Raw genomic sequence first — 25,188 nt, forward strand, 5'->3', positions numbered from 1 at the left:
TTCCACCTATTTCTCTACACAACTCATTTTAATAGAATTTATGTTAAGAAAATTAAATGGGCATACTTATATTTTTAAATCTATATGAAGTATGAATCCAAGCACACAACAGAATGTATCTTTCAATCTCAAGTTTATGACTTCCATTTCTATACTATCTGCACTACCTTTTTAAGAATGTTCAAAATCTGTTTAATTATTATTGAAGCCTATTACGACAATGTATTTCCAGTCATAACGAAAAACGTTTGGCATCAGAAAGGTAGACAGGGAAAGAAATGCAGACTGTTCCCACTTGCCAGTGCACTGGGTCTACCCCAGTACTGTAATCCTTCCCATCCCTGTTGATTATGACTTTTATTTCAGTGATAGGAGTTTATACTTTCTAATTCTCTAGTCTTAGCCTAAAGGGAATAAAACAGCAAGTGTAACTGTTAAGGAATAAAGTGAGTAACTACCTATGATCTACATCACGTGGGCGTTTCAAGGAATTCCTTTTTTCTTGTTCATAACGAAGTTGCTGTTGTTGCCTTCTGAGTTCCTCTCTTTCTCGAGCAATCCGTTCAGCTTCCTTACGACGTTCCTTCAGACAACACAGAAGGAAGAACCAACCAAGGCAAAATGAAAACATAAGATAAGTATACATGCAACCTTGTTTTAATCCTGTCGCTAAGAAACCATCATAAGCAAAGACCAGGCAAAACACAAACCTATGACACCTAAATTTGATTTCAATAATCTAGGCTATAGCTATCGTTCTGCAACATTAAAAATAACAAGGACTGGGTGGTGAAAGTTGGCAAGTATTTGGGAAAGTCAAGTTTAGTTTAATCATTCGACTAAAATAAAAGCACCTAAAGGGAATTAGAAATAGCGTTCTTAATATGTATGGAGACTAAGTGCCTTAAAACCCTGAGGTGCAATTCTGCAAAGAGAGGCATTATTTCCTTCCAGCCTTGGGAAATCATTCCCACTATAATATGTAAGGAAATCATTATTATTTTCTAAGACTGGGATAGTGACAGAGCCTGGATTACAACTACTCTGGACTCATAGTCCTATGCTCAGACTATTAGGCTGCCATGATATTGCAGAGCTAGAATTATTACCAGTTATCTAGAACAAAGTCACTACTAATTGTATTTTTAACTAGTACCTAATTCACTGTTATCTTTCAGGGACACTTAAAAGCTCATTAGCTAAACTCATTCTATAGACGCTTTACAACAAGTAAAGCAAATTTTAGGGCTAAAATCACAGAGTTTGAAAAAGGTGAGTTATTTAAGATGAAAAGATTTTCTGACTGCACCTGTTCAATACGAATGCGTTCCCTTTCCAAGCGTTCGCGTTCCATTCTCTCTCTCTCTAGTTTTTGCCTTTCAATTTCTAGGCGCTCTCTCTCTCTCTGTAAGCGTTCCCGTTCTTCCCGTTCACGAATTATTCTAATGCGTTCTCGCTCTCGACGCTCTCTCTCTGCAATCTCTCTTCGTCTACCAAAAATCAGTATTTAGAAATACTTAAATTATGCTAGCACTGTGTGAAAGAGAATAGCTTTGAATTTGAATTTTTCCTTGAGGTTGGCAATTTAAAATTTCAACTCAATCTAAGTAGTTTTAATGTAATTGGAAAGAGAATTCAAAGTAAAACTTTAAACAGATCCCAATATTTTCACTTATTTATAAATAAGACTGTCAACTGAGCAGCTAAATTTTATAATATAGAGTAGTTGCCTCTTAGATGATTCCTGTTTAAATAAAAATCACTATAATAATAGTCCATTAATTAATTGACATTTTAGAAGGATGTAATCTGCATATATAAATTTACAAAACTACAACTTCCAACACCTGTTTTTGATGGAAAAAGCTCTAATGCCTATTATATATTCTATTGTATCTCCTTAAACAAAGTATATACTTTATTTTGATGATTTGGGATCATAACAATGAACATCAACAATAGCAAATACTACATACAACAAAATGGTGTCTTTAAGGGCTATTTTGGAATGTTTACTATCCTATAATAGATGGCTCCAGGTAATGTGTTTTCTGAGTCAGAGGTAGTTCAACTGTTTGCTGAACTGAATTGTTATTGTATTAGACTTTTAATGTTATTTTCTTACTGTAAGGTAGTCAGTGTCCTTTTCTGTCTATCATTGGCATGTCTTTCTCTAGTAACGCAGTGGTTCTCAATGGGTCAGTACTATTTCTACAGAAATCAATGGGGTATTTTTAATTATCACAATGACCATGGGGCAGATACTAGCATTTAGTGTATGAGGATGAAGGAATCTAAGCATCTTATTGATGCATGGAATAGTGAGGATAGTTGTACACAGTAAGAACCATCCAACACTTCTCATACCTTTCAGATGCCACAATGGACATTCACACCATTAAAAACAACCAAATGCCTTAAGCAAAAATAACGTGAGTCTAGAACTCAACCCCATTTTTAATAAATACTAAGTTTGTCTGCTTTGATATGATTTATGTATTTTAGAATTTCCAATAATGCAACTCCATGTAAATAGAAGGAAAATTATACTTTCTTGAGACTTTTACCAAGAGTTGCTCAACATTTCAGAAATCATGTCATAATGTCAACACTACTTCTGGTATTTACTAACCAATACAACATATCAACTGACATACAATGTCAGTCTGTATTTGGAGCTGTCCCATTCTCAGTGAGTCTAAATAGGGATGCAAACATCTGACTACTTCATTAAGTCATGCCTAAACATTCCTATCTGGAATACATATTTTTATTATAAATTACTTTTATTTCTCCTTTATATTATAGTTAAGCCATTACTTTTATTTTTGGAAATTATTAGTATAGGTTAAGTATGTTACGCATCAGTTTCATTTCAGGAGAGTAAAGGCATTGCAACATTTTTTAATATAAAAGGGATTTTGGTCTCATAGGGTTTGAGAATCACTGGTCTAGTTGCCCCTCAATCCCACTCTCCTCTCAATCTGTTGTCAACTAAATAAACAGGAAGCTAGGCACATTTGGACTTCATCTTAAAAAAAAGAAAATGGGTTCTATGTGCTGTAAGGATTACTTCCTTTTAGTAAAGTTGTGTGTCAATTATTATGCAGAATAACCTAAGTTGCTAAAAGTATCTCTGGTAGTTCCCAACACTCTCATGAATGAATAGATGAAATCCCATGATAAGTAACCCCTGAACAAGATAGGTTAACATTTGAAATAATATACTACAAAACACACCCACAAGACTATTTTAAGTGGCATCCAAAAATTGATATACAAAAGTAAACTGACACTCATGATGAACTGTTGAGATATGGCCACTAAAAATGGAAACATCTTGCTTTGTTTATATTTTCCATTTGTTTTAAAGAGAATGCTTGCTTTGGGATACAATCTGAATACCATTAGGTTCACAGGGCAAATCTTCCTTCTCTTAGGCACTAATACAAACAATAAATTTTGCTAAATGTGTTAAAATGTCAGATTACAGTATTTGAACACTATAGCTACTCTGAAACTATCTTATCTCAAATTTTTCCTTTAAAGTCATGTTTTTTATGGCAGCAGCTTTGGTGTTGAGGAAAGAGCATTGGACTTGGAGTCAGAAGACTTGGGTCTGAGTCCCGACTCTGCCACTTGTTAGCCATGTGGGCATTGGAAGAGTCATTTAGCCTCTCTGGGCCTCCACTTTTTTCAATTGTATAATGGGCATAACTAGCCTTATAGAACTGTTGAGTTGGAGATAACAGATGGAAAGCACTTTGTAAATTGTAAAGTGCTATGCAAACTTAAGAAATCATTAGATGCTACCGTACTTCTTTAAGGTGTTAAACAGTTTTCTGTGGGAATACAATTTCCAGAAATCTGGCTTATAACCAGTGTTAAATATTTACCTATATTTAACGACAGGTATAAAACAGACCCTCTTCCTACCTTCGAAGTTCCATTGCTCGTCGCAGCCTTTCAAAACGAACTAAATGTTCTCTCAACCTTTGTTCCTTCATCTTTTCAAAAGGCAAGATCTCTTTCCTTCTGTAGTCTTTATCTCTTTTTTTATCTAGACTAGCTCTCTCCTTTTCCTTACTTCTCCCATGAATCTATAGAAAAAAATTAGAAGAACACTAGAAATTAAAATATTTTGGGGCTTTATTTTTCAAGTTTAGCAGGTCATTTAAAAAGTTCAAATAACTAGTAACATTTCCTTTTTCTTGGGTTTGCTAGCATGCAAGTATGCAAAGATGGTTACGGAAAAACAGAATTATCTTCTTTTGTAAACAGCTGAAGTAGTATACAGCCATCCTGATCAGAGACTTACTTTCTCATATCTTCCTCTTCTTGATGGTCTACAATGATCTCCTTTAGTTTGGTCTAATATTACCATATGTCCTGGACTCTTTGAACCTAAGGGAAAAAAATTATATAAAATAAATGTCTAAAAATTATCATTGAAAAAGAAAATACGTATGTAAAAATGCTAACTTCTGACAGTCACACACCAATACAAGAAATAAAAAACCTACTTATTCTACAAGAACTTAAATGCAAAGAGTTTTTTAAACAGTTCAGTCTGCTAACATAAATACTTTCAGTGATACCAAAAGATCCTAATTCAATAGTACTAATCAATGACCATTTTAAGTCAGCCCAGAATAGCAAAGGAGGTTAGCTGGAAGAAAACATTTGTTTGTTTCCCCAGAGTAGAAAAGAAGACAATTACTCCTACTAGACCTCCTTTCCTACCACAATGACACCTAACAACAAAGCTTACACCTCTGGATTATAATTTCAGGTTTTCCCTTCCACTGTAAAAATTAAGCAGTCGAATGCATTAGAAAGGGATTGAAAAGATATATAGCATACTTATTCGCTTCTTTTCTTCACTTTTTTTAATCGATTCTGATGTTTGGCCACTTGCTCCATTATCATTCTTCTCATCTTTACCTTCTATTTTCTTAGTATCCTTGCTTTCTTTTTTTTCAGATTTCTCAGATGATCTTTTCTCTTCTTTTTTGACAGAGGCTTGTGTCCTGACCATACCACCCCAGACAAAAAAACCAGAATGAGTGCTTCATAATGTACCAAAAAAGTCTGTTTATCGAAATAAATAAAAATAATAAATCCTTACTTGCTACTTCTATCACTCATATTTTTTTTATCTCCGGAACTTCTTGAACTACTCTTTTCATCATTTTCTTTCTTCATTTCTTTCTTAGAGGGATCACCTTTTACCTGAAAGGTTTGAACCAGAAAAACAATTTATACATATGGTTACATTTTTGTGATTATAAAAAGTGTGTTAATGGCAGAAAATCTGGAAAAGATAGAAAATTATAAGGAAAGTAAAAACTACAAACACATAAAAATTAAAAATAATTGCAAATTCTACTCCCTGCTACTGTTAACAGCTATGAGTTGAGAACTAGCGATCAAATTCGACTTGCTTGGATAAACAGTTAGGCAAGCTTACTTTTTCAACAGAAATCAGCTGTCCATGCAGCTCAGTGCGATGAAGATGTGCAATACACCTGGACACCTCTGTGCTTGAAGACATAGTTACAATGCCATAGCATTTTGCCCCAGGACTTCGAGCATTTGTAACTACTTTTGCACTCAGAACCTATAAAATGAGACTGTACTTTAGAGAGTTTTACAATGTTCCAACTACACACACTTCTAGTTCCAACTACACACACTTCTAAATACATGAAACTTCAAAACGGAAACTATGTATTAATTCGGGGTGTATCTTATTCTGTTTCATATATATATGTATATATTTTTTTGAGACGGAGTCGCACTCTGTCGCCCAGGCTGGAGTGCAGTGGTGTGATCTCGGCTCACTGCAACCTCTGCCTTCTGGGTTCAAGCGATTCTCCTCCCTCAGCCTCTCAAGTAGCTGGGATTACAGGCATGCACCACCACATCCTGCTAATTTTTGTATTTTTAGTACAGACAGGGTTTCGCCACATTGGCCAGCTGGTCTCAAATGCCTGACCTCAGGTGATCGGCCTACCTCGGCCTCCCACAGTGCTGGGATTACAGGCATGAGCCACTGCACCCAGCCTATTTCATATTCTTGTGATCACCATCTACATTACCCATCTTAATAAATATTCAGGGGAACAATTTAAAGTGCCAAAAAGCAATTTAACCTTCTTTTTATATTTATTTCCTCCCCTCAAATATGTAGCCAACGTAGCCAAAACAATCTCATCAGTGAAGTAATGGCACAATTAATAAAAGCAAATAAATTGGATTTGAACCAAAATATCCCTATCATATGCCCACCCTGAATGTCTTTAGAGAAAAAGTTTCCAGTATTTTAATGATGAGTGTTGATACTTTTCTATAATGAGTAAAGAACCAATCACATATAAAAAAGCAGACTTAAAAATGCACCCCCTGAAAAACACGCTAAAGCTTGAAAGACAACATTTTCAATCTATGTGCTTTTCAAATGTATATGAAAATGACAAATAATTTCAGTTCTGTAAGATGGGTAGTTAAGAGAGACAAAGCAGGTATGGATGAGTGAGAAGAAAAGTGAGAGAGAACGATTCAGTGCTGAACAGAGTAAAGACATAAAGCTGCGAACAAGGAAACAGGAAAATCAGGAGTTTAATGGTGTGGGTGGCTGGAACCAACCAACTTTTACCTCAACCCTAGGAAAGGCTGATTTGCCCCATAGCCATTTAATTTTTAACTCTGTGGGTCTTCCTACCAAATATATGGTATCCGCATATAGTTTTACTAATAAATATCAACATTAAAATATTGTTTTCACATCTCTAACAATATATTATTGAAAACAGAAGAAAAAATAACACAGCCTATCATGGGGCTACAATTCTCAGCATTCTATTTCTGACACCTACAAGAACCTCCTTTACACTCAGGCAACTCACTAATTAAAGCAGGGAAAAAAGCCTCTGAAAATCAAGAGGACAGGTTTTGGTAATATTAACGGCTATTTACCAATAATGGTCACTAATTCACTAATTTCAATATTTGAAAGCCTATCATGTGCACATGAAGTACAGTAAATAAGGCCCCTGACCTCGAAGAGCTTACACTGGAGTACATTAACTATGATGTATATGAAAAACTGTAATGTAAGTAGACAGTATTGAGTGCCCTCAGGGATGCAGCTCACAATTCAAAGCATTCGTTATTAATGGAGTATTCTTTGACTACTCTTACTTCTCTTCCTTTAGGTCTCCCCTTAACTGCCGGAGAAACTTTTCCTGATGAACTAACCACAGTAAAGCCTCCCCCTTTTAACACCTGTGTACTTTTCCTTCACAGCACTTAAAACAACTTCTGATTAAATTTATATATACAGGCATGGTGCAGTGGTTCACACCTGTAACCCCAGCACTTTGGGAGGCTCAGACAGGGGTGGATCACCTGAAGCCAGGAGTTTAAGACCAACCTCATCAACATAGTGAAAACCTCATCTCTACTAAAAATACAAAAATTAGCCCAGTGCAGTTGCTCATGCCTGTAATCCCAGTTACTGGGGAGGCTGAGGCATGAGAATAGTTTAAACTTGGGAGGCAGAGGTCACAGTGAGCCCACATCACGCTGCTACACCCCAGCCTGGGTGACAGAGTGAGACTGTGTCTCAAAAAGAAAAAAAAAAGTTTATATATAAACTTAATATAGATACATGTTTGTATATAACTTTATATAAGTTTAAACGATTCTAATGCCTATATAATAGCCAATTTTACATTTTTCTCCATTACTGGACTAGAAATCTATAACAAGGATCGTATATGGTTCCCCCCAGTCCCCACTGAATTATATATCCCACTGCCTAATAATAGTCTAAATATAAATACATTTTTTCAAGATGTCCAAATCAGGCTCAGCAATATGCCAGATCCCAAGCTACGTGCTACAAAGTATCATGATGAATAAACTTAGTCTTTGGCTTAAATAGGTTTAAAGTTTGGAATACAAAGATTCCCAAGGCTCAGAGACAGATTAAATGATGAAACACTATTTATCCCTTAACTCTCATCTACCATTACCACAGAATTCAGTAATTAAGTCTATTAACCGTCCTAAGAGATACAACAAATTAGAAGATATTTATGTAATAGTATTTAGAATACAATCCTCATTTCAAATGCAGATACTAGAAAGACGGATAAAAAGGTAAAAAGAATGTACCTTGCCATATTTGCCAAAGAGGTTCTTCAAATCAGCAGCTTTGGTATTAGATGAAAGTCCACTAACCCAGATATTTTTAGTTGAGCTTCCACTGCTACCACTAGTACTACTTGTACTTCCTAGAATAGATTTAATATCAGATGTTTAAGTATCTCAATCAGAATCTTTATACAAAATTAAAAGGGCCACATTCTTTCCAAACTATAATTTTGATAGTATGACATTACTATATAAAAATCCTGTTTATTATTATTGAAATCAAACAAGACAACATAACTAGTGAGGGGAAAAAATCTAAATATATGTACATTTCCTATTGTATGAGTTCTAAGTTGAAGAGGGTAAAAAAATCAATTTGCTGTTCAGTTTTAATAATTTATAGTCTACCACTGCACTGAATAGAGACAACCAGGAAGCAATCACTTAGCAATGAACAGACTGTTTAGTTGCCACATCTGCTGTGGGCTTTAGATCCTTAGAAATTGACATGGAAGAAGAAAAAGTCAGAGTAAGGTATACATTTTTCAAGAATTTACATGGTTAATAACAAAGACAAACCAACTGGTACACCTTCATTCCCTATTAGAGAATAGGTAAGATGGCCGGGCGCGGTGGCTCAAGCCTGTAATCCCAGCACTTTGGGAGGCCGAGACGGGCAGATCACGAGGTCAGGAGATCGAGACCATCCTGGCTAACACGGTGAAACCCCGTCTCTACTAAAAAATACAAAAAACTAGCCAGGCGAGGTGGCGGGTGCCTGTAGTCCCAGCTACTCGGGAGGCTGAGGCAGGAGAATGGCGTAAACCCGGGAGGCGGAGCTTGCAGTGAGCTGAGATCCGGCCACTGCATTCCAGCCTGGGCGACAGAGAGAGACTCCGTCTCCAAAAAAAAAAAAAAAAAAGAGAATAGGTAAGACAAAATGGGAATTATATGCAGCTGGATAACTCTAGAGTCAGTAAGAAACAATCTTCTGAAACAACTACAAGATTAAAGATCAGAGATCTCAAAATCCTTTATAACAGGTAAATGATTATATGAATCATTTCTGTACTATGTCACACACGAATTATGGCTTCATACGTATAGAGGCCGTATCTTAGGATACAGGCCTAGCCAGTCACCCTTTTCTTCAAATGTGCTGTAATAAAAGGGAAATTTTCATTCACTTGACTTTATCTGGAAAATAATTTTTACTCACTTTAAGAGAAACAGTATACAAGCAATTAAAAGGAACAATTTCTATATTTCACATTAAATGGAGAAAGAGTAAAAATTTTAGATGTTTTAAAAAATTACATGTGTTAACAGTTGTGAAGCTACTTTCAGCGTAGACTCAGAGGGAGAAAAGATAACACATACCTGGCTCAAATATTTTAAATATTAATGGTTGATACTTGATTCTGTTCTTACAAAGGGTATTCATCAAGGACCTTATGAAATGTTAACTCAATGTTTGTGTATCATTTTTATTACCAGTAACATTTGGGCCCAGATATGTTACTAATTACAGAAAAAAAAATTTTTTTTTCCTTAAAAGACCAATTGGCTTAAAATAAACTATAGAAGATGCATACAATTCTCCTTTACATATTTAGGAGGTATTTAAAAGCTTTGTAGTACCTGAATGTTTTATTTTCCCTTAAAATCCTTTTGTAGAAAGTAAGTATTTTTTAAGTAAACACAGCACATGTACAAGATGAAACTATAGCTCATGGGCATGAGATTTCTCAGATTTATCAGAAAGCAACTAAATATTGCACTTTGAAACTTACAAGAATTGAAAAAAAAGAAAAACGAACACTAGACTCCACAAATACACACAAGAATTATTTAATTAGCTAAGATATACTATTCAAAATAGTACCAGAAAGTATAATCTGTGAACAGGGAAAAGGTTGTGGTGATATACAGTAGTTATAAATGAGTTAACAAAAGATAAAATAGTTCTGAAATTATAATGTAAGAAAATATCTATTAATATCCAACACAGTCCCTTGGAACACACCAGATAAGTGTTCCCTAGCCAATGGGTTTTTAACATACCCAATACCAGTTTACAAAGTAAGTAAACAGTAACACATCAATCAGTTTTCTATAATATATATAATTCCACAGTTTACATAAAGACCATCTCAAGTTTCTAGCCTGTCAATAAAATTCTTAAGGACTAAATGTCAAAGAAAACACCACACAACTACTACTTTTTAATGAAAATATGCAATGTCAACACTGAAATAAATAGGGAAAAAAACCCTTTACCTTTGTCATCTTTAGATGATGTCTTGCTGTCTTTAGATTCCTTTGAAGAGCTAAAGAGGCAAATCACCAGAAGAAAATTGAAAACAAAAACAAAACCAAACCCAAAATAGAACAGCTTGATATTCACTATATTTCAAACTAGTGCTATTCATACAAATTAACAATTCCAAAGGCCTAGATTAGGTTATTTGAACAAATGACTCCCTGAGGATTCTTGCACTGATTTTCCCCAAGATGCCTGAAGATCTAGATTTTCTGACAATTCTATTCAGTGGAAATATGGCCATCTTCTCCAGATTTCAGGACTGGGACTTGACTTCATTTTGTGTTCTTAGAACTGATAGTTGTTCATTAACCATCATCACAAGGATTTTAAAAAATAAAACACAAAAATTGTCAATTTGAAAAAAAAAAAAACAAAAAACAACAAAAAAACCAAATATATGCTGACATTCGACAATGCAATCAGTAGAACACACTGCATTATTATGAAGATCTTGAAAATTTTTAAAAGTAACTTATGACGGTCAAAAATATTATAGGCAGGATCATAAGACACTAATTACTGTACATGTTCTTGAAGCCACCCCCTTAATGTAGAGTGATCTTATTGAATGCTGGAATTCAGTATCGTAAAGAACTGACATAGAAAAACAAACCTCTTTGCTTGACCAGAGGCCCCAGTAGACGAGGGCCCTTTCTTCAAAGTATCCTTTTCTTTGTCTCCAGATTCTGCTTTCTTAGAACTTTCTCTGGCTTCCTTCTCGACAGGGTCACCCTTCACGCAGTCTTCCTTCTTACCATCTTTATGGTTCGCATTCATCTCATAATCCTTGCTTTCCTTCTCCGGGCTCTGTGCAATGGCGTCCTGCCCATCTTTTGGCTTACTTGCTTCAGAATCTGTAATTTTCACATTTTTACCTGTTTCTAGGAGGTCATCACCATCAAAATCCAGAGTGATGGCATCTTCAGCCTGGATTGTGACCGAGATGTTGTCATCCTCAGCTTCTTTCACAGTCGTATGAGCTTCCATCTCTTCATGAGCTGTGTGATCAGCCTCAGCTAGGCTCCCTTCTGAAGGAAGAGGTTTAGATACTTCTTGTGTACCATCACCAGAACCTGCTATATCTAAGAGGATTTAACAGGAATAAATATGGCAAAACAAGAAGTTTAAACAATTTCATATTCATAAGCTAGAATAGGACCTAGAAAATATAAAGCCAGTTATTAGCACTGATGGAAGGTTAGGAGGAAAAAAAAAAAAAAACACAAGGGTATTAACTAACATAAACCATCCTTTACCCAGGATCACTTATTCTTCATGGAAAAAATGATCTCTACATACAAACACCAAACAACAACAGTGAGAAAATGGTTCCATCCTGAAGATACCAGCTCTTCATTTCTGGTTATAAGTTAATGGCATATGGAAGATTTTGTTCCTCCAAGGGACAGTGACAAAAGTGCAGATTGTTGTTCAATGCTCGAATTATCCTGGGATTGAACCCTAGTGACCTTCAGAACTCCCATGGTGACTTCTTGACAGGTCACAGTCTGAGGATATCAATCAGTCTTCACAGTATTTCAGGGCCCCATCTTTTTCACTCTTCAATGCTTGAGTAGTCCAGATTCGTATGGAAAACTGCTACAGAAGGCTCCAAAGATGCTCCTGCTCCGTAACGTTCAGGAAATTGGTTATTTCCAGTCTTCATCCTGTCCAGTCAGTCTGCAATTACCATTTTCAAAGATGTCTTGCATTCCCCCAAAACAGAAAGGCTTCGGGCATGTGACATTTTCAGTCAGTAGCTTTACTTCGTCATTGCTTCTAGGCTTTTTATTTGCCTTGCTTAACCCTGCTCCATGTCCTTTCTAGTCCAAAGTAGGATCCTTTGACTTCTGTCCAAGGACTCTTCCATAACCTCCTACTGACCACATGTATTACTACTGTTGCCCCTGTAATTGTATTGAATGAGACAGCTCGTCTAAACTAAAATTGTCAGATGACCGTATGGAAGTTTCTCTAAGCAGCAAACACAAAGTCAGTCTCCTGGTCATTCATCATATTTAGGACTAGTTGTAAAATTCACTGTGAGTTATGCACTCGGACTCCAATAAGCACACATGAGTTACTGCAGTGTCAGTCTTAAGAATTTAATCAACTTACCGTATACCAGAAGTTATTTTAAAAATAAAAATTGGATTAAAAAAAAATAGCATTGCTCACTACAGTAACTGATATGTACTATTAAGTTGGAATATATCTTTAGTGTTCAAAAGAAAATTAAAACCAATTGGAAAATAAAATCAAGATGCTAACTTAATTCACTAAATAGATAAATTTGAAAATAAACTAATTTCAAAAATAAGGTTTCAAATAAGGAGTGCTTTATTTTCACATAATTTACTGTTTTTCTAAATTTTAGCAATTTTTAAACTCTATTCAGCATCAAACATACCTTTCTCATTTTCTTCTTCCTCACCATCCTGAAATTCAAAGAATAATCAAATGTAAAATGAATTCACATAAAACTAGATTTTAGTAATAGTACAAAATCAGCCAAGTGAAATTTGGTGGATAGCTTCATATTATTATGTAGGGATACCTAACACTAACAAATAAATAGGCTATTCCAATCAAAACCAGAGTCCATGTAGAGAGAGATGTGGCACAAGTCTGGGACATCTTAGAAAACAGGTATATCTATCAATGAGTAGATCAATAACAAACTGGATTAATTTTGGTATTCAAAACTAGTTTATATAATCCAATTCTTCCTCATATCAAAGAGCTGTCAATAAGAAGACTGACCTGATGATGTGTTTTATGTTACTCAGTTCACAGGTACTCCTAGCTAAGATATACTATTTAAAATAGTACCAGAAAGTATAACCTGTAGACGTAACTTTCAAGTGCTTGGATACACAGTAATGAACAAATCAAACAAATAACACTCCCCTTTAAGTATATCAGACATTAGAAGAACAGTTACTAAGTCAGTTTCAAATTATTCATTCTTTTAATGTGTTAAAAGTGAGTTCATATCAACCACTGCACTCCAGCCTGGGTGACAGTAAATCCCTGTCTCAAAAAAAGAGTTCATATTTGTCATACATATACTGAGGGCCAAGCCAATTTTAAAATGGTATTTGTGCTATAGGGAATTAAAACAAGTAACCCACACATTTTTAAAACATGATTTTAATTTTAAAATATTTGACAGCTTCACTAAAATTAAAATTGAGAATGTGCTAGCTTAAAAATAGAAGTGTCATAAAGGGGAGAAGCTTAATTTGCTCTACCAAGCAAATAATGCAAACATCACTGAAGTAATCAGAGCAACAGAGAACCAACATTTTCCCAAACATAAGACTATAAAGAATAAAGTGATATGCATTCTAATCTCAATAACTGAAAAAATTACATAATCATTTTACTTTTTAGAGACAAGTCTTGCTATTGATGCTCAGGTGCTCTCGAACTCCTGGCCTCAAGCTGATTCTCCCACCTTATCCTCCTGAGTAGCTGGGATTACAGGTGCAAACCACTACGCTTGGCTTAACAAATGTTTTGATTTTTTTTTTTTAAACAGCTTCTTACTCTGTCGTCCAGGCTAGAGTGTGGCAGCATGATCATAGCTCACTGCAGCCTCAAACCCTGGGCTCAAGTGATCCTCCTGCCACACAGCCTCCTGAGTAGCTGGGACTACAGACGTGTGCCACCATGCCCAGCGAATTTTTTTTTTTAATTCTAAGTGGAGAAGAGGTCTTGCTATGTTGCCCAGGCTGGTCTGGAACTCCTGGACTCAAGCGTTCATTCCTCCTGCCTCAGCCTCCCAAAGTTCTAGGATTTACAGGTGCAAGCCACTGTGCCCTACCAAATGTTTTATTAACTTTTTTTTTTTTTTTTTTTTGAGACTGAGTTTTGCTCTGTCTCCCACGCTGGAGTGCAGTGGCACGATCTTGGCTCACTGCAACCTCCGCCTCCTGGGTTCAGGCGATTCTCCTGCCTCAGCCTCCCAAGGAGCTAGGATTACAGGCACCCACCACCATGCCCAGCTAATTTTTATTATTATTATTATTATTTTGAGACGGAGTCTCCCTCTATCAACCAGGCTGGAGTACAGTGGTGCAATCTTGGCTCACTGCAACCTCCACCTCCTGGGTTCAAGTGATTCTCCTGCCTCAGCCTCCCAAGTAGCTGGGACTACAGGCACGTGCCACTACGCCTAGTTAATTTTTTTTATTTTTAGTAGAGACGGGGTTTCACCATATTAGCCAGGACAGTCTTGATCTCCTGACCTCGTGATCCACCCGTCTCAGCCTCCCAAAGTGCTCGGATTACAGGCGTGAGCCACCGTACCCAGCCTAATTTTTATATTTTTAGTAGAGATGGGGTTTCACCATATTGACCAGGCTAATCTCGAAATCCTGGCCTCAGGTGATCTGCCCGCCTCGGCCTCCCAAAGTGCTGGGATTATAGGTGTGAGCCAGCATGTCCAGCTTTTAATAACTTTTAAAAGAAAAACTAATCAGAAGTACACTGTTTAAAGTCAGGCGATGTGAAGCTTGTTGTGAAATTACCACATACAAAGCCTTAGAGCAGTGGTTCTCAAACTTCAGCATGCATCGGAATCCCCTGGAGGGCTTGTTAAAATAAAACACAGATTTTGATTCAGAAGGTCTGGAATGAGGCTTTAGAATGTGCATCTCTAACAAGGTTCCAGGTGAAATTAATGCTGTTGGTACAGAGAGAACACTAAGCATCGCCGCCTTTACAGAGTAACAACCTCTTAGTGAAAAAAGACTAAAAAAGTTGAAACATAAGTAGAACTTTAAACGGCTTATTTATAATACAATTTTAGATTCATATAAAAGCATGCACTTCTTAAAATGTCAAATATTTTACAGTGTGCTCAAAAGTACATTTGGATAATAATTTTTTTTTTCAAAATATTTCTTTCTTTTTTAAACTTGTGTGTGTGTGAGACTGTCTCACTCTGTCACCCAGGCTGAAGTGCAGTGGTGTGATCTCGGCTCCTGCAACCTCTGCCTCCCAGGCTCAAGTTGATCCTCCCGCCTCGGCCTCTCGAGTAGCTGGAACCACAGGTGTGTGCCACCACACCTGGCTAATTTTTTTGGTATTTTTTGGTAGAGACAGGGTTTCACCATCTTGCCCAGGCTGGTCTCGAACCCCTGAGCCCAGGCGCTCTACCTGCCTTGGCCCCTCAATGTGCTGGGATTACAGACATGAGCCACCACGCCTGGCCAACAATAATAATTTCTATGAATCATTTTATTAATAAATGATATTTGTACTAAGTTAAAGTGTGCCAATTAGGGAATGACCAATTATTTTACAACTAGGGTAACATGAAAGAAACTTAAAAATACTAAAAAGCTCGACCATAAGCTGAGAAGTAAAATAGTCCAGAACAAGTAAATCATCAACTCACAGCAATGTAACTTCTATCACTATCTAAGTCCATTATACTGTGCTCTAAGAATTCCTCTTCATTTTTTCTGAGACAGAGTCTCACTCCGTCAACCCAGGCTGGAGTGCAGTGCCGCGATCTCAGCTCTCTGCAAACCTCCACCTCCCGGGTTCCAGGGTTCTCATGCCTCAGCCTTCCCAGTATGCGCCACCACACCCGGCTAATTTTTTTGTTTGTTTTATTTTGTTGAGACTGAGTGTCACTCTGTCACCCAGGATGGGAGTGCAGTGGTACAATCTCGGTTCACTGCACCTCTGACTTCCTGGTTCAAGCGATTCTCCTGCCTCAGCCTCCCGAGTAGCTGGAATTACAGGTGCGTACCATTATACCCAGCTAATTTTTGTATTTTTAGTAGAGGTGGGGTTTTACCTTGTTGTCCAAGATGGTCTTGATCTCCTGACCTCATGATCCACCTGCCTCGGCCTCCCAAAGTGCTGGGATTACAGGCATAAGCCACCGCGCCCAGCCAATTTTTGTATTTTCAGTAGAGACAGGATTTCACCATGCTGGCCAGGCTGGTCTTGAACTCCTGGCCTCAAAGGATCCTATCGCCTTAGCCTCCCAAAGTGCTGAGATTACAGGCAGGAGCCACTGCACCCAGCCTGTAAGAATGTCTTAATAAATTGTTTTACTAGAATATACTTTTAAGCATTATGTGTTCAATTTGCAGTATTTGGAAAGGAAAGAAAAACATTTTAACTTGGGTGGAATGGTAGAGACAGCAAGGGAAGAATGAGTTATGCTTGAATTATGGATAAATCTTTTTCTTTCAAACTGTCTTTTAGTTTAGTAATTTTTCTTGAAGCAATAAACTGAGACACCCTAGCGTGTATTTAAAGCAGACTAAATGAACTTAAAGAATGCAACACGTAGCCGGGCATAGTGGCTCACGCCTGTAATCTCAGCACTTTAGGAGGCTGAGGCAGGAGGTTCACTTGAGGTCACGAGTTTGAGACCAGTCTGGGAAACCTAGTAAAACCCTGTCTCTATTTTAGAAAAATATATATTTAAAAAAAAATTTTTTTTTTAAAGAATGCAGTTTGATTCTCCTTATCTACCTCAGATGCGAGGAGCACACCATTTCGAAGTTATTATTTTAGAGATGCAAAACTGAAAGGAAGCTTCAAGAAAAAAACATGTCCAAATTATTGGCTATTTTAAAAAGTAAAATTTTTAAAATACTATGATGTAAAAAAAAAATAATTTGTTCTATTGTAGTTCCTGTCAATTATAACGTTATTTCTAGTTGCTAAAGTAACTAGCAAGGTTTGTCTTACTTGCTGGAGAAGTTTTAGGTTTTTATCTTAATAATTCAGCATGTCTTCTGAAGGGTTTCATAATTTAAACAGAAATTTTATGACATATACTTAAATGCCGGTAGGGAAATGGCCTGACCCAACTTTTAGAAAACAAAACTGATTACAATGTGGGTGGAGCACAAAAACAACTTGGGTAAAGTAAAAAAGATGAACCACACGTAAATGCCTGTTGATTTTACTGCGCAGTATGTGCAGCAAGCATAGCACTAACCGTAAGTCCGAAGTAAGTCCAAAATACTTGCAATAAGGAAACAAACCAAGAAATATAATGGGAAATTTTCCCTGTCTAAATGGTATATATGCACAGACATGATATGCAACTATTTGAAAACAATTTCCCCCCATTGAAAACAGATTTTTTTTTTCCAAATGAGGAAAAAAGCAAATAAGTAAATGTAAAACATTTATTTATTAAATGTAAAGCATATTTTAAAATTAACCACTCAAGTTTGTCTTAAAAAAATATTTAACATATGAAGAGGAAGCAAATGTCTACAAACTCATGTTGTTTATCTCACAGGGGGATCTGCAATCCTTAGTCAATGCTAAAAGACATAAAGTTCCCTTATTTTCATTTCGTCCTAGGAGCAGCAACGACTGCTAAGAGACAAAGACAAGCCTAGGACTTATTTTTCAGTGAACCAAGTATTTACTACACATTCAATTCTACTACTTCCCATAGGTTATCTTATGATATATGTACATGTATAGGCTAAGTAAGACCTCCTTTCCTCTAGCTTGACATGTAAACACTGTATTCGGACTGAACAAACCTTCACAATAACTTTAAACTACTACTTACCTATCTGGGAATATGCTAAATATCAAGGGAAGTACAAAATGCTTGGCACATAAGTACTCAAAAAATACCTGTTGAATAAATGTACTAAATAAATGCAGTGTAAGACTGCTGTTTTTAGCTGGAAAGACTGAACTAACTGCTTGATTTTCATGTATCTGAAGTGCTTAACTTTGGCACTATGTTAAGTACAATAGAACTCAGAAAACATTTGCTAGTGTGGAGTTTAGTGAAAAGAATATCAGAATAGGCACCATGACACCTAGGTATTTACCCTGTCGTTATCACTGAAACAGATTTACTCTGTGGTATGTCATCTATCTGGATGAATTTACCTATAAAGTGGAGTTGACATGTAAACCATGTAAGATATATCAAGGATTGAGTAAGGTAATGAATATAAAAAGCTCTCTGTGAACAGTAAAGCACTACATATAAGAGAGAGATGAAAGAAAGCTTTGTGGAGATAGTGAATCTGGCTGTAAGAGGTATATAGATTTTCATATGACAAAAAAAGGTAAGATTTTTCAGGTTAGTGAAACATTAGGGGCAAGGGCAAATAGAAAAAGGAATACACATAATATTAAAGACTGAAGAGGTTCTTGAAACTAGAGGAAATTTTTAAGAATAAAAGCATATTAAAGCCAGGCATGATGACTCACACCTGTAATCTGAACACTTTGGGAGTCCAAGATGGGTGGATTGCTTGGGCTCAGGAGTTCGAGACCAGACTGGGCAACAAGGCAAACCCCCATCTCCACAAAAAATACAAAAGTCAGACGGGTGTGGTGGTGCACACCTGTAGTCCCAGCTACTGGGGAGACTGAGGTGGGGTGATAACTTGAGCCTGGGAGGTCAAGGCTGCAGTGAGGGGAGATTGCATCACCGCACTCCAGCCTGGGCGACAGAGCAAGACCCGGTCTCAAAAAAAAAAAAAAAAATTTAAAGCATTAGCAAACAAGATTTTAGAGAAAAAGTTCCAGAAATTTCTCAAGTAAGCAGTATGTTCAAGCTAGTAAAACAACACTACAAATGACCACTAATTGCACATATACTACATCAGAATCTATGATTAATCCCTGTATCAACTGAGTAAGAATTATAATATTCATTTTATAGACATATAAATTGACTAATAGAGAACCTGCCACAATCACAATATTGTAATTAACTAATAGAAGTAGAATCTGAACCAAAGTCCACCTAGTATAACTTCCTAGAGGCTAATGCCTAAAGATTTCAGCTTCAAGTCAAAGCCTGAGGACTGGCTCTTGAAATAGACAAATCCCTATATAAATATGCTGCACATATGTGTGTGTATATACATATATATATATAATTTCTTTTTCTTTTTCTTTTTTTTTTTGAGACAGAGTTGTCTCTGTTGCTCATGATGGAGTGCAGTGGCACAATCACAGGTCACTGCAGCCTCAACCTCCTGGGCTCAAGCAATCCTTCCACCTCAGTCTACCTCCTGAGTAGCTAGGACCACAGGTGTGCGCCACCACACCCAGCTAACTTTTGTATTTTTTGTAGAGACGGGGGTTTGCCTTGTTTCCCAAGCTGGTCTCAAACTCTTGAGCCAAGTGATCAGCCCGACTAAGTCTCCCAAAGAACTGAGATTACAGGCATGAGCCACTGCATCCAGCCAGATTAAATTTTCTAATGTTTTTTTGAGATAAGGTCTTGCTCTATTGACCGGGTTGGAGTATAGTGGCATGATCTTGGCTCACTGCAGCCTTGACCTCCTGCAGTCAAGTGATCTTCCAGCCTCAGCCTCCTGAGTAGCTGGGACTACAGGCATGGACCACCACACCCAGCTATTTTAATTTTCTTTTTTTTTTTGTAGAGACAAAGTCTTACTATGTAGCCCAGGCTGGTCTTGAACTCCTGGCCTTAAGCAATCCTTCTATCTCAACCTTCCAAAGTGCTGTGATTACAGGCACGAGCCACCACAGCCCACCCAGAGTAAACTTTCAAAAGCAATACCTAAATACTGAAAATAAATGAAACAAATCAACCTAGATATGTATCAGTGGGTGATACAACCATACAGAATGGAAAGAACTTAAAACACGGTGATTTGTTCATCCCCAGAGGGAAACATCCTTGCGAAAAATATGTCTAAAAAAATCTTAAATTACTTTCAGTAACTGCATTGGTGGTAGTGTTGGTATAATCATTCTAAAGTTGTTGTATGTGTACCGTAAGATAAAGTAAATGGTTATCTTGGAAGTACCAAGATATGAATTGAAGGTCTATTTTATCTTAAAAGTAAAAATAAGCAAAAACAAAGAAAACAACTCCAACATTTTCTCTAGCATTGTACATTGAAAAGACCTAGAAACAATGAACAACTCAGTAGCAGTGAACACCTCCACCACCTAGATTGTTGTCTTGAAATATCATTTACCACTATAAAGAAGAAATGCCTAATTATAGTTCTAGAGCAGGAAATGGCACATCTTTACATACCATCAAGCAAGGAATCAATTAAAGTCTACTAGGATCATGCTGAAAGGACTCAAGAGCCAACTTGATGAGGCTCTCACAACATGGAACAATGTAAGCATTAAGGATAATAACTGTGATGGACCAAAATACATTACATATATACAAATCCATGAGTTTGAAATGAATCTAAAGAGGAAAAAAGAAAAAATTAAGAACTGGCCACTGTCAGAGATGCCAGTGAACCAGCTCAATATTCTGAAAATTGGTAAATAAAAAGGAAAGAATCAAACATATATCCTGGCTTTCCTGTGTAAATGATACCACAGGGTAACCAAATAGTAAATAAGGGGAAGTTTCTCTTTCTAGAAACATTCCACCATATACAGAAGAAATGATAGAATTAGAATAGCATCCCTTTGCAACTCGTACTTGGGTATGAATCATCAATGATTGGTACCATCACAAAAAGACAACCAGATATTATGTGCATCCAAATAGAAGAACACAGTACTATACCTACGAGGCGGCTGTGTGTGTGCTGGGGTGGGGTGTTAACACTGAATCTGAGAGCAAGCCTCTAGATGCTACAACCAACTTAACAATTTACAAAAAATACAATAAACAAAGGAACATGTTGACCACCACAGGAATGTAATCAGCAAAATCCAGGCCTTGGAAGCTCTACAGTGGCGACTGGCAAACTACATGAGATGCCTGTTTTTGCTAACCCTTGCTCCGTCGGATAAGCAAGTTGCTTTTTTCAACAAATAAAACAGTAAGAGGAAAACAGATGGAAGGGAAAACCTCCTAAAACATTTCAATCAATCACAACATACAGATCTTACTGGTATCTGGATTTAAACAAGGCATAATGAAAAAAAAAAAAAACCTATAGAAAAATTGAACATTTGAATCCTAACTGTATATTTCACAATATTAAAATTTTTATTTTAGGAGTGCTAATATAAAAAATAAGAATTCTCTTTTAGAGATACATACTGAAATTTTTCAAGGGAAATATGTTTGGATTTGTTTCGAAATAATGCAGAAGGGAGAAAGTAAACAGAAGCATAGAGGAAAATAAGACTGGCCATTAACTGAAAACAGCTGAAGCTGGGTGATGGTTACACTATGAAGTATCCCTGAATGCACATAGTAATAGACTCAGTAAGCATGTTTAGATGCATTAGATCATATGGAACCTAGATACATTTATGTTTCTAGATGTTCCATGAGACATTATTTAGAAAGAGGAAAAAGGTCATTTTAAAGAAAACTTCTCTAAAAATGTAACCTCATCTTTTGATACAATATGGCGAATCTTGCTCCCCGATAAGAAATACATAACTGTTCTTCCTTCAGATATATTTCCATCCATTTAAAAAATGTTTGTAATGAAGTTTATTATTTAAGTGGGTATCCTTAGATATGATGCCTTCATACAACTCACACAGTGGACAACTATAGGAGTGATCCTTGACAGAAGCTAATATCCAGCTGCCAAATAATATAAAGACCTCAACTTCCCCTTTTTGCAAATCAGTAATCTAGAAAAGGTACTCTCTCGATTTAAGAGTTAATTTTCCTCATAGATTCTTTTTTTTTTTCAAGACAAGTCTCGGTCTGTTGCCCAGGCTGGAGTGCAGTGGCATGATCTCGGCTCACTGCAACCTCTGCCTCCCAGGTTCAAGCCATTCTCCTGCCTCAGCCTCCCAAGTAACTGGAACTACAGGTGTCCAACACCAGGCCTGGCTAATTTTTTGTATTTTTAGTAGAGACCGGGTTTCACCATATTGGTCAGGCTGGTCTCGAACTCCTGACCTTGTGATCCACCTGCCTCGGCCTCCCAAAGTGCTGGGATTACAGGTATGAGCCACAGTGCCCAGCCCCTCATAGATTCTTTATCACCAGGAAATCAATGTACTTAGGGACAGCCTTACAGACTTTCACCATTCTAATATTTCCTTTCTGAATATTCCAAATGATCAGCAACATTTCTCCCAGAAATGCAATTTTTCTCCAAAATGCAACTTCTCCTCCACTACAACACACAGAGAGGCAATATATAGCCTCAGAAGCATCTGTGGCTCACTAGCATTTCAAAAGCAAGAGCACTGCAGGAAAGAAAGCATGCAGGGGCCATCAATAAGTAGTCCATGAATACAAGGCCCAAGTACTCTTCTAGGAAATACTACCCAGAGGAAATAACTGACCTGATGACTATTTTTTCTGAATCTAGTAAACAAAGGAACCCATATCTCTATTTGAAAGTACACCATTTAAAGAGGACACGATCCTCTCCTACTTGGATAACTGTGGTAATTCTAGAGCTAATACATGCCAATGGGCACTGACTCCCTTCGCCGGGGATGCGTGCATTTATTTATCAGATTAAAACCAACTCGGATCAAAACCACCAAACCCTCTCTGGTTTTTATAAGATTAAAAATTAAAATGAAATTAAGAGGACACAAAAACAAAGGGTTCTTTAGTTACAGATATGAGAAAAAGACAAAGGATAATTTTTTATGCAGAAATTGATCTGCAGATGTCTGCTTATAACATCTGTAAGTCACTTTAAAAAGTCCACTATGTGTATCACATTAGCAGCAACACGTTATTACACATTGAAGTGCAGTCATTTGCAATACACACACCCCCCAAGTAAATTTCTAGAAATTTTTAATCATTTTTAGACTATGCCTGTTACAGGAGTGTTAAATTAACAAAATTTTAAATAAAGCTTTGAAAAGGATATTAATACTTTTAAAAGACTTATTTTACATCAAGTGACAAGAAAAAAATCAAGAAGAATGTAGACTTCTCAAAAGACTAGTAACCAGAGTTAGGTTTTACAGAAAGGATGGACTTTTTTCTAAAATTCTGAAAATGATAGGAAACTCATAATAACTCCAATTATCTTTCTGGCAACAGAAATTTCAGCTGCCGATCTTTTTGTTTGTTTGTTTTTGTTTTTTTTTTGAGACAGAGTCTCACTCTGTTGCCCAGGCTGGAGTGCAGTGGTGCGATCTTGGCTCACTGCAAGCTCCGCCTCCCGGGTTCACGCCATTCTCCTGCTTCAGCCACCTGAGTAGCTGGGACTACAGGTGCCCACCACCACGCCCAGCTAATTTTTTGTATTTTTAGTAGAGACAGGGTTTCACTGTGTTAGCCACGATGGTCTTGATCTCCTGACCACGTGATCCACCCGCCTCGGTCTTGCCAATAGTTTTAAGTACTTTGTGTATGTCACGTAAATAACTCAGTATTAAATTTAAGACAGTTACATGAATTAAAGAATTATGAAGTCAAAATAAGATTCCTTTTCCAAGCCCTTCCACCCACGATATCAAATTCATAGGACTAAATGTAAACTTACTTGGGCTGTTAGAAAGGTATCATCTTCACCTTCTTGAGCTTCAATTTCCTATGTAAAAGGGTATACAATAGCTTTGCTTTACAAAATATCTGGGTAACATGAGAATGCTTTTATGCTTATACCTGATTATCATTTGCCTTGTTTTCTGTATAATGTCTATGATACCATGGGTACTAAATCAATGCTTAATATTCAGACTATATTTTATGCCAAAAAAAAATTAGCCATGTCGCTAGAGAATTAGAAACATTTCTCTTGAGCCCCTCATTTATTAGGTAGGTAGAAGTGAAGTGTTTTAAGCATGAATACTAACAGCACTGACTCCTTAACCCACTGACTTTCTTAAAATGTACTAACATACTTCAAAGCAGGACAAATGGTCTATTTCAAAGAAAATATTTGGAAATATTATCTACTTTAAAATTAAACTTTCATAAGTAATTCCCCACCCTTGATATAACCAAAGAAATGTAAATTAAAGTAACCTTTTATACTTGCTAAGGTAGCAGAAAGGGGAAAAAACCCTACCACCAAGTAATGCTGGCAATGCCAGAATGAAATTGGTACATTCATTCATCTTGGAGTAGGGAAAAAGCCTTAAAACTTAAAATGTCCAAAATTAAAGGAGTATATTAGAATTGTAGAAAGCAGTCTAATAAATTATGGGAAAATTATGAAATTATATGTTATATGAAAATACAGAATATCAACTTAACTCTGTAACAACTATGTAAAAATATATATTATAAGAAATAAGCAAAAATTTAAAAGGTTGCCTAAGGTGGTAGGATTTTAGATGACTTATAAGTAGCTTTAGTAGCACATCTTTTAAAAATTCTGAGACTTCCAAATTGAACTAGAAAAAAGTACTTTTTATTATTTAAAACTTAATTTATCTGTGTCATGTTTTAAAAAAAACTGGCTAAAGACCTGACTTTCGATGTCCTCTTTTTCTATATCTTCTATTCCTTCTGCCTCTATTAATTCATGAGCTCTCTTGTTTTCTTCTGCAGAGAGTAACTCCTTGGAATGCACATTTTCTTCTTCATTTTCACCAAATTCTTCAGAGTCCTTTAGTTCATCATTTCCATCTTGCTCATGTGCCTCTTGATTCTCCAATTCACAGTCCTTTTAATGGTAAGAAAATTTGGTACAACTAGAGGCAAAGTAGCGTGGGCTATCCACCAAATGTTTTTGGTAATTTACACCTTTAAATGTGTCAAATTTGATCATATTTTAATATTCCCAAAGTTCAATCATTTTACCTTATATATTAACTGTGTCTTTAAAGATAGGTCTAATACC

General features: G+C 36.5%; 1 protein-coding gene across 34 annotated transcripts in view; it reads right to left on the bottom strand.

Annotated features, from left to right (window-relative positions):
• The window catches only part of SLTM (SAFB like transcription modulator), a 55,781-nt gene that overhangs the window by 10,235 nt on the left and 20,358 nt on the right, over positions 1-25,188 (bottom strand). For 3 of the 34 annotated variants that reach the window (XM_065547981.2, XM_005559655.4, XM_065547976.2), the window contains 13 exons: positions 24,814-25,011; positions 23,884-23,931; positions 12,897-12,924; positions 11,100-11,568; positions 10,441-10,490; positions 8,182-8,300; positions 5,471-5,620; positions 5,129-5,232; positions 4,864-5,030; positions 4,319-4,404; positions 3,937-4,100; positions 1,310-1,490; positions 459-583 (listed from right to left, as the gene is read on the bottom strand). In XM_065547981.2, the coding sequence (XP_065404053.1) occupies positions 459-583; positions 1,310-1,490; positions 3,937-4,100; positions 4,319-4,404; positions 4,864-5,030; positions 5,129-5,232; positions 5,471-5,620; positions 8,182-8,300; positions 10,441-10,490; positions 11,100-11,473 (1,520 nt within the window). In that variant the 5' untranslated portion in view covers positions 11,474-11,568; positions 12,897-12,924; positions 23,884-23,931; positions 24,814-25,011. The remainder of the gene's footprint in view (positions 1-458; positions 584-1,309; positions 1,491-3,936; positions 4,101-4,318; positions 4,405-4,863; positions 5,031-5,128; positions 5,233-5,470; positions 5,621-8,181; positions 8,301-10,440; positions 10,491-11,099; positions 11,569-12,896; positions 12,925-23,883; positions 23,932-24,813; positions 25,012-25,188) is intronic. The other 31 variants (XM_073995903.1, XM_073995901.1, XM_073995908.1 and 28 more) reach the window with 19 other exon arrangements.

The sequence above is a fragment of the Macaca fascicularis genome, chromosome 7 (genome assembly GCF_037993035.2).
Source record: "Macaca fascicularis isolate 582-1 chromosome 7, T2T-MFA8v1.1".
In the NCBI taxonomy this organism is placed as follows: domain Eukaryota; kingdom Metazoa; phylum Chordata; class Mammalia; order Primates; family Cercopithecidae; genus Macaca; species Macaca fascicularis.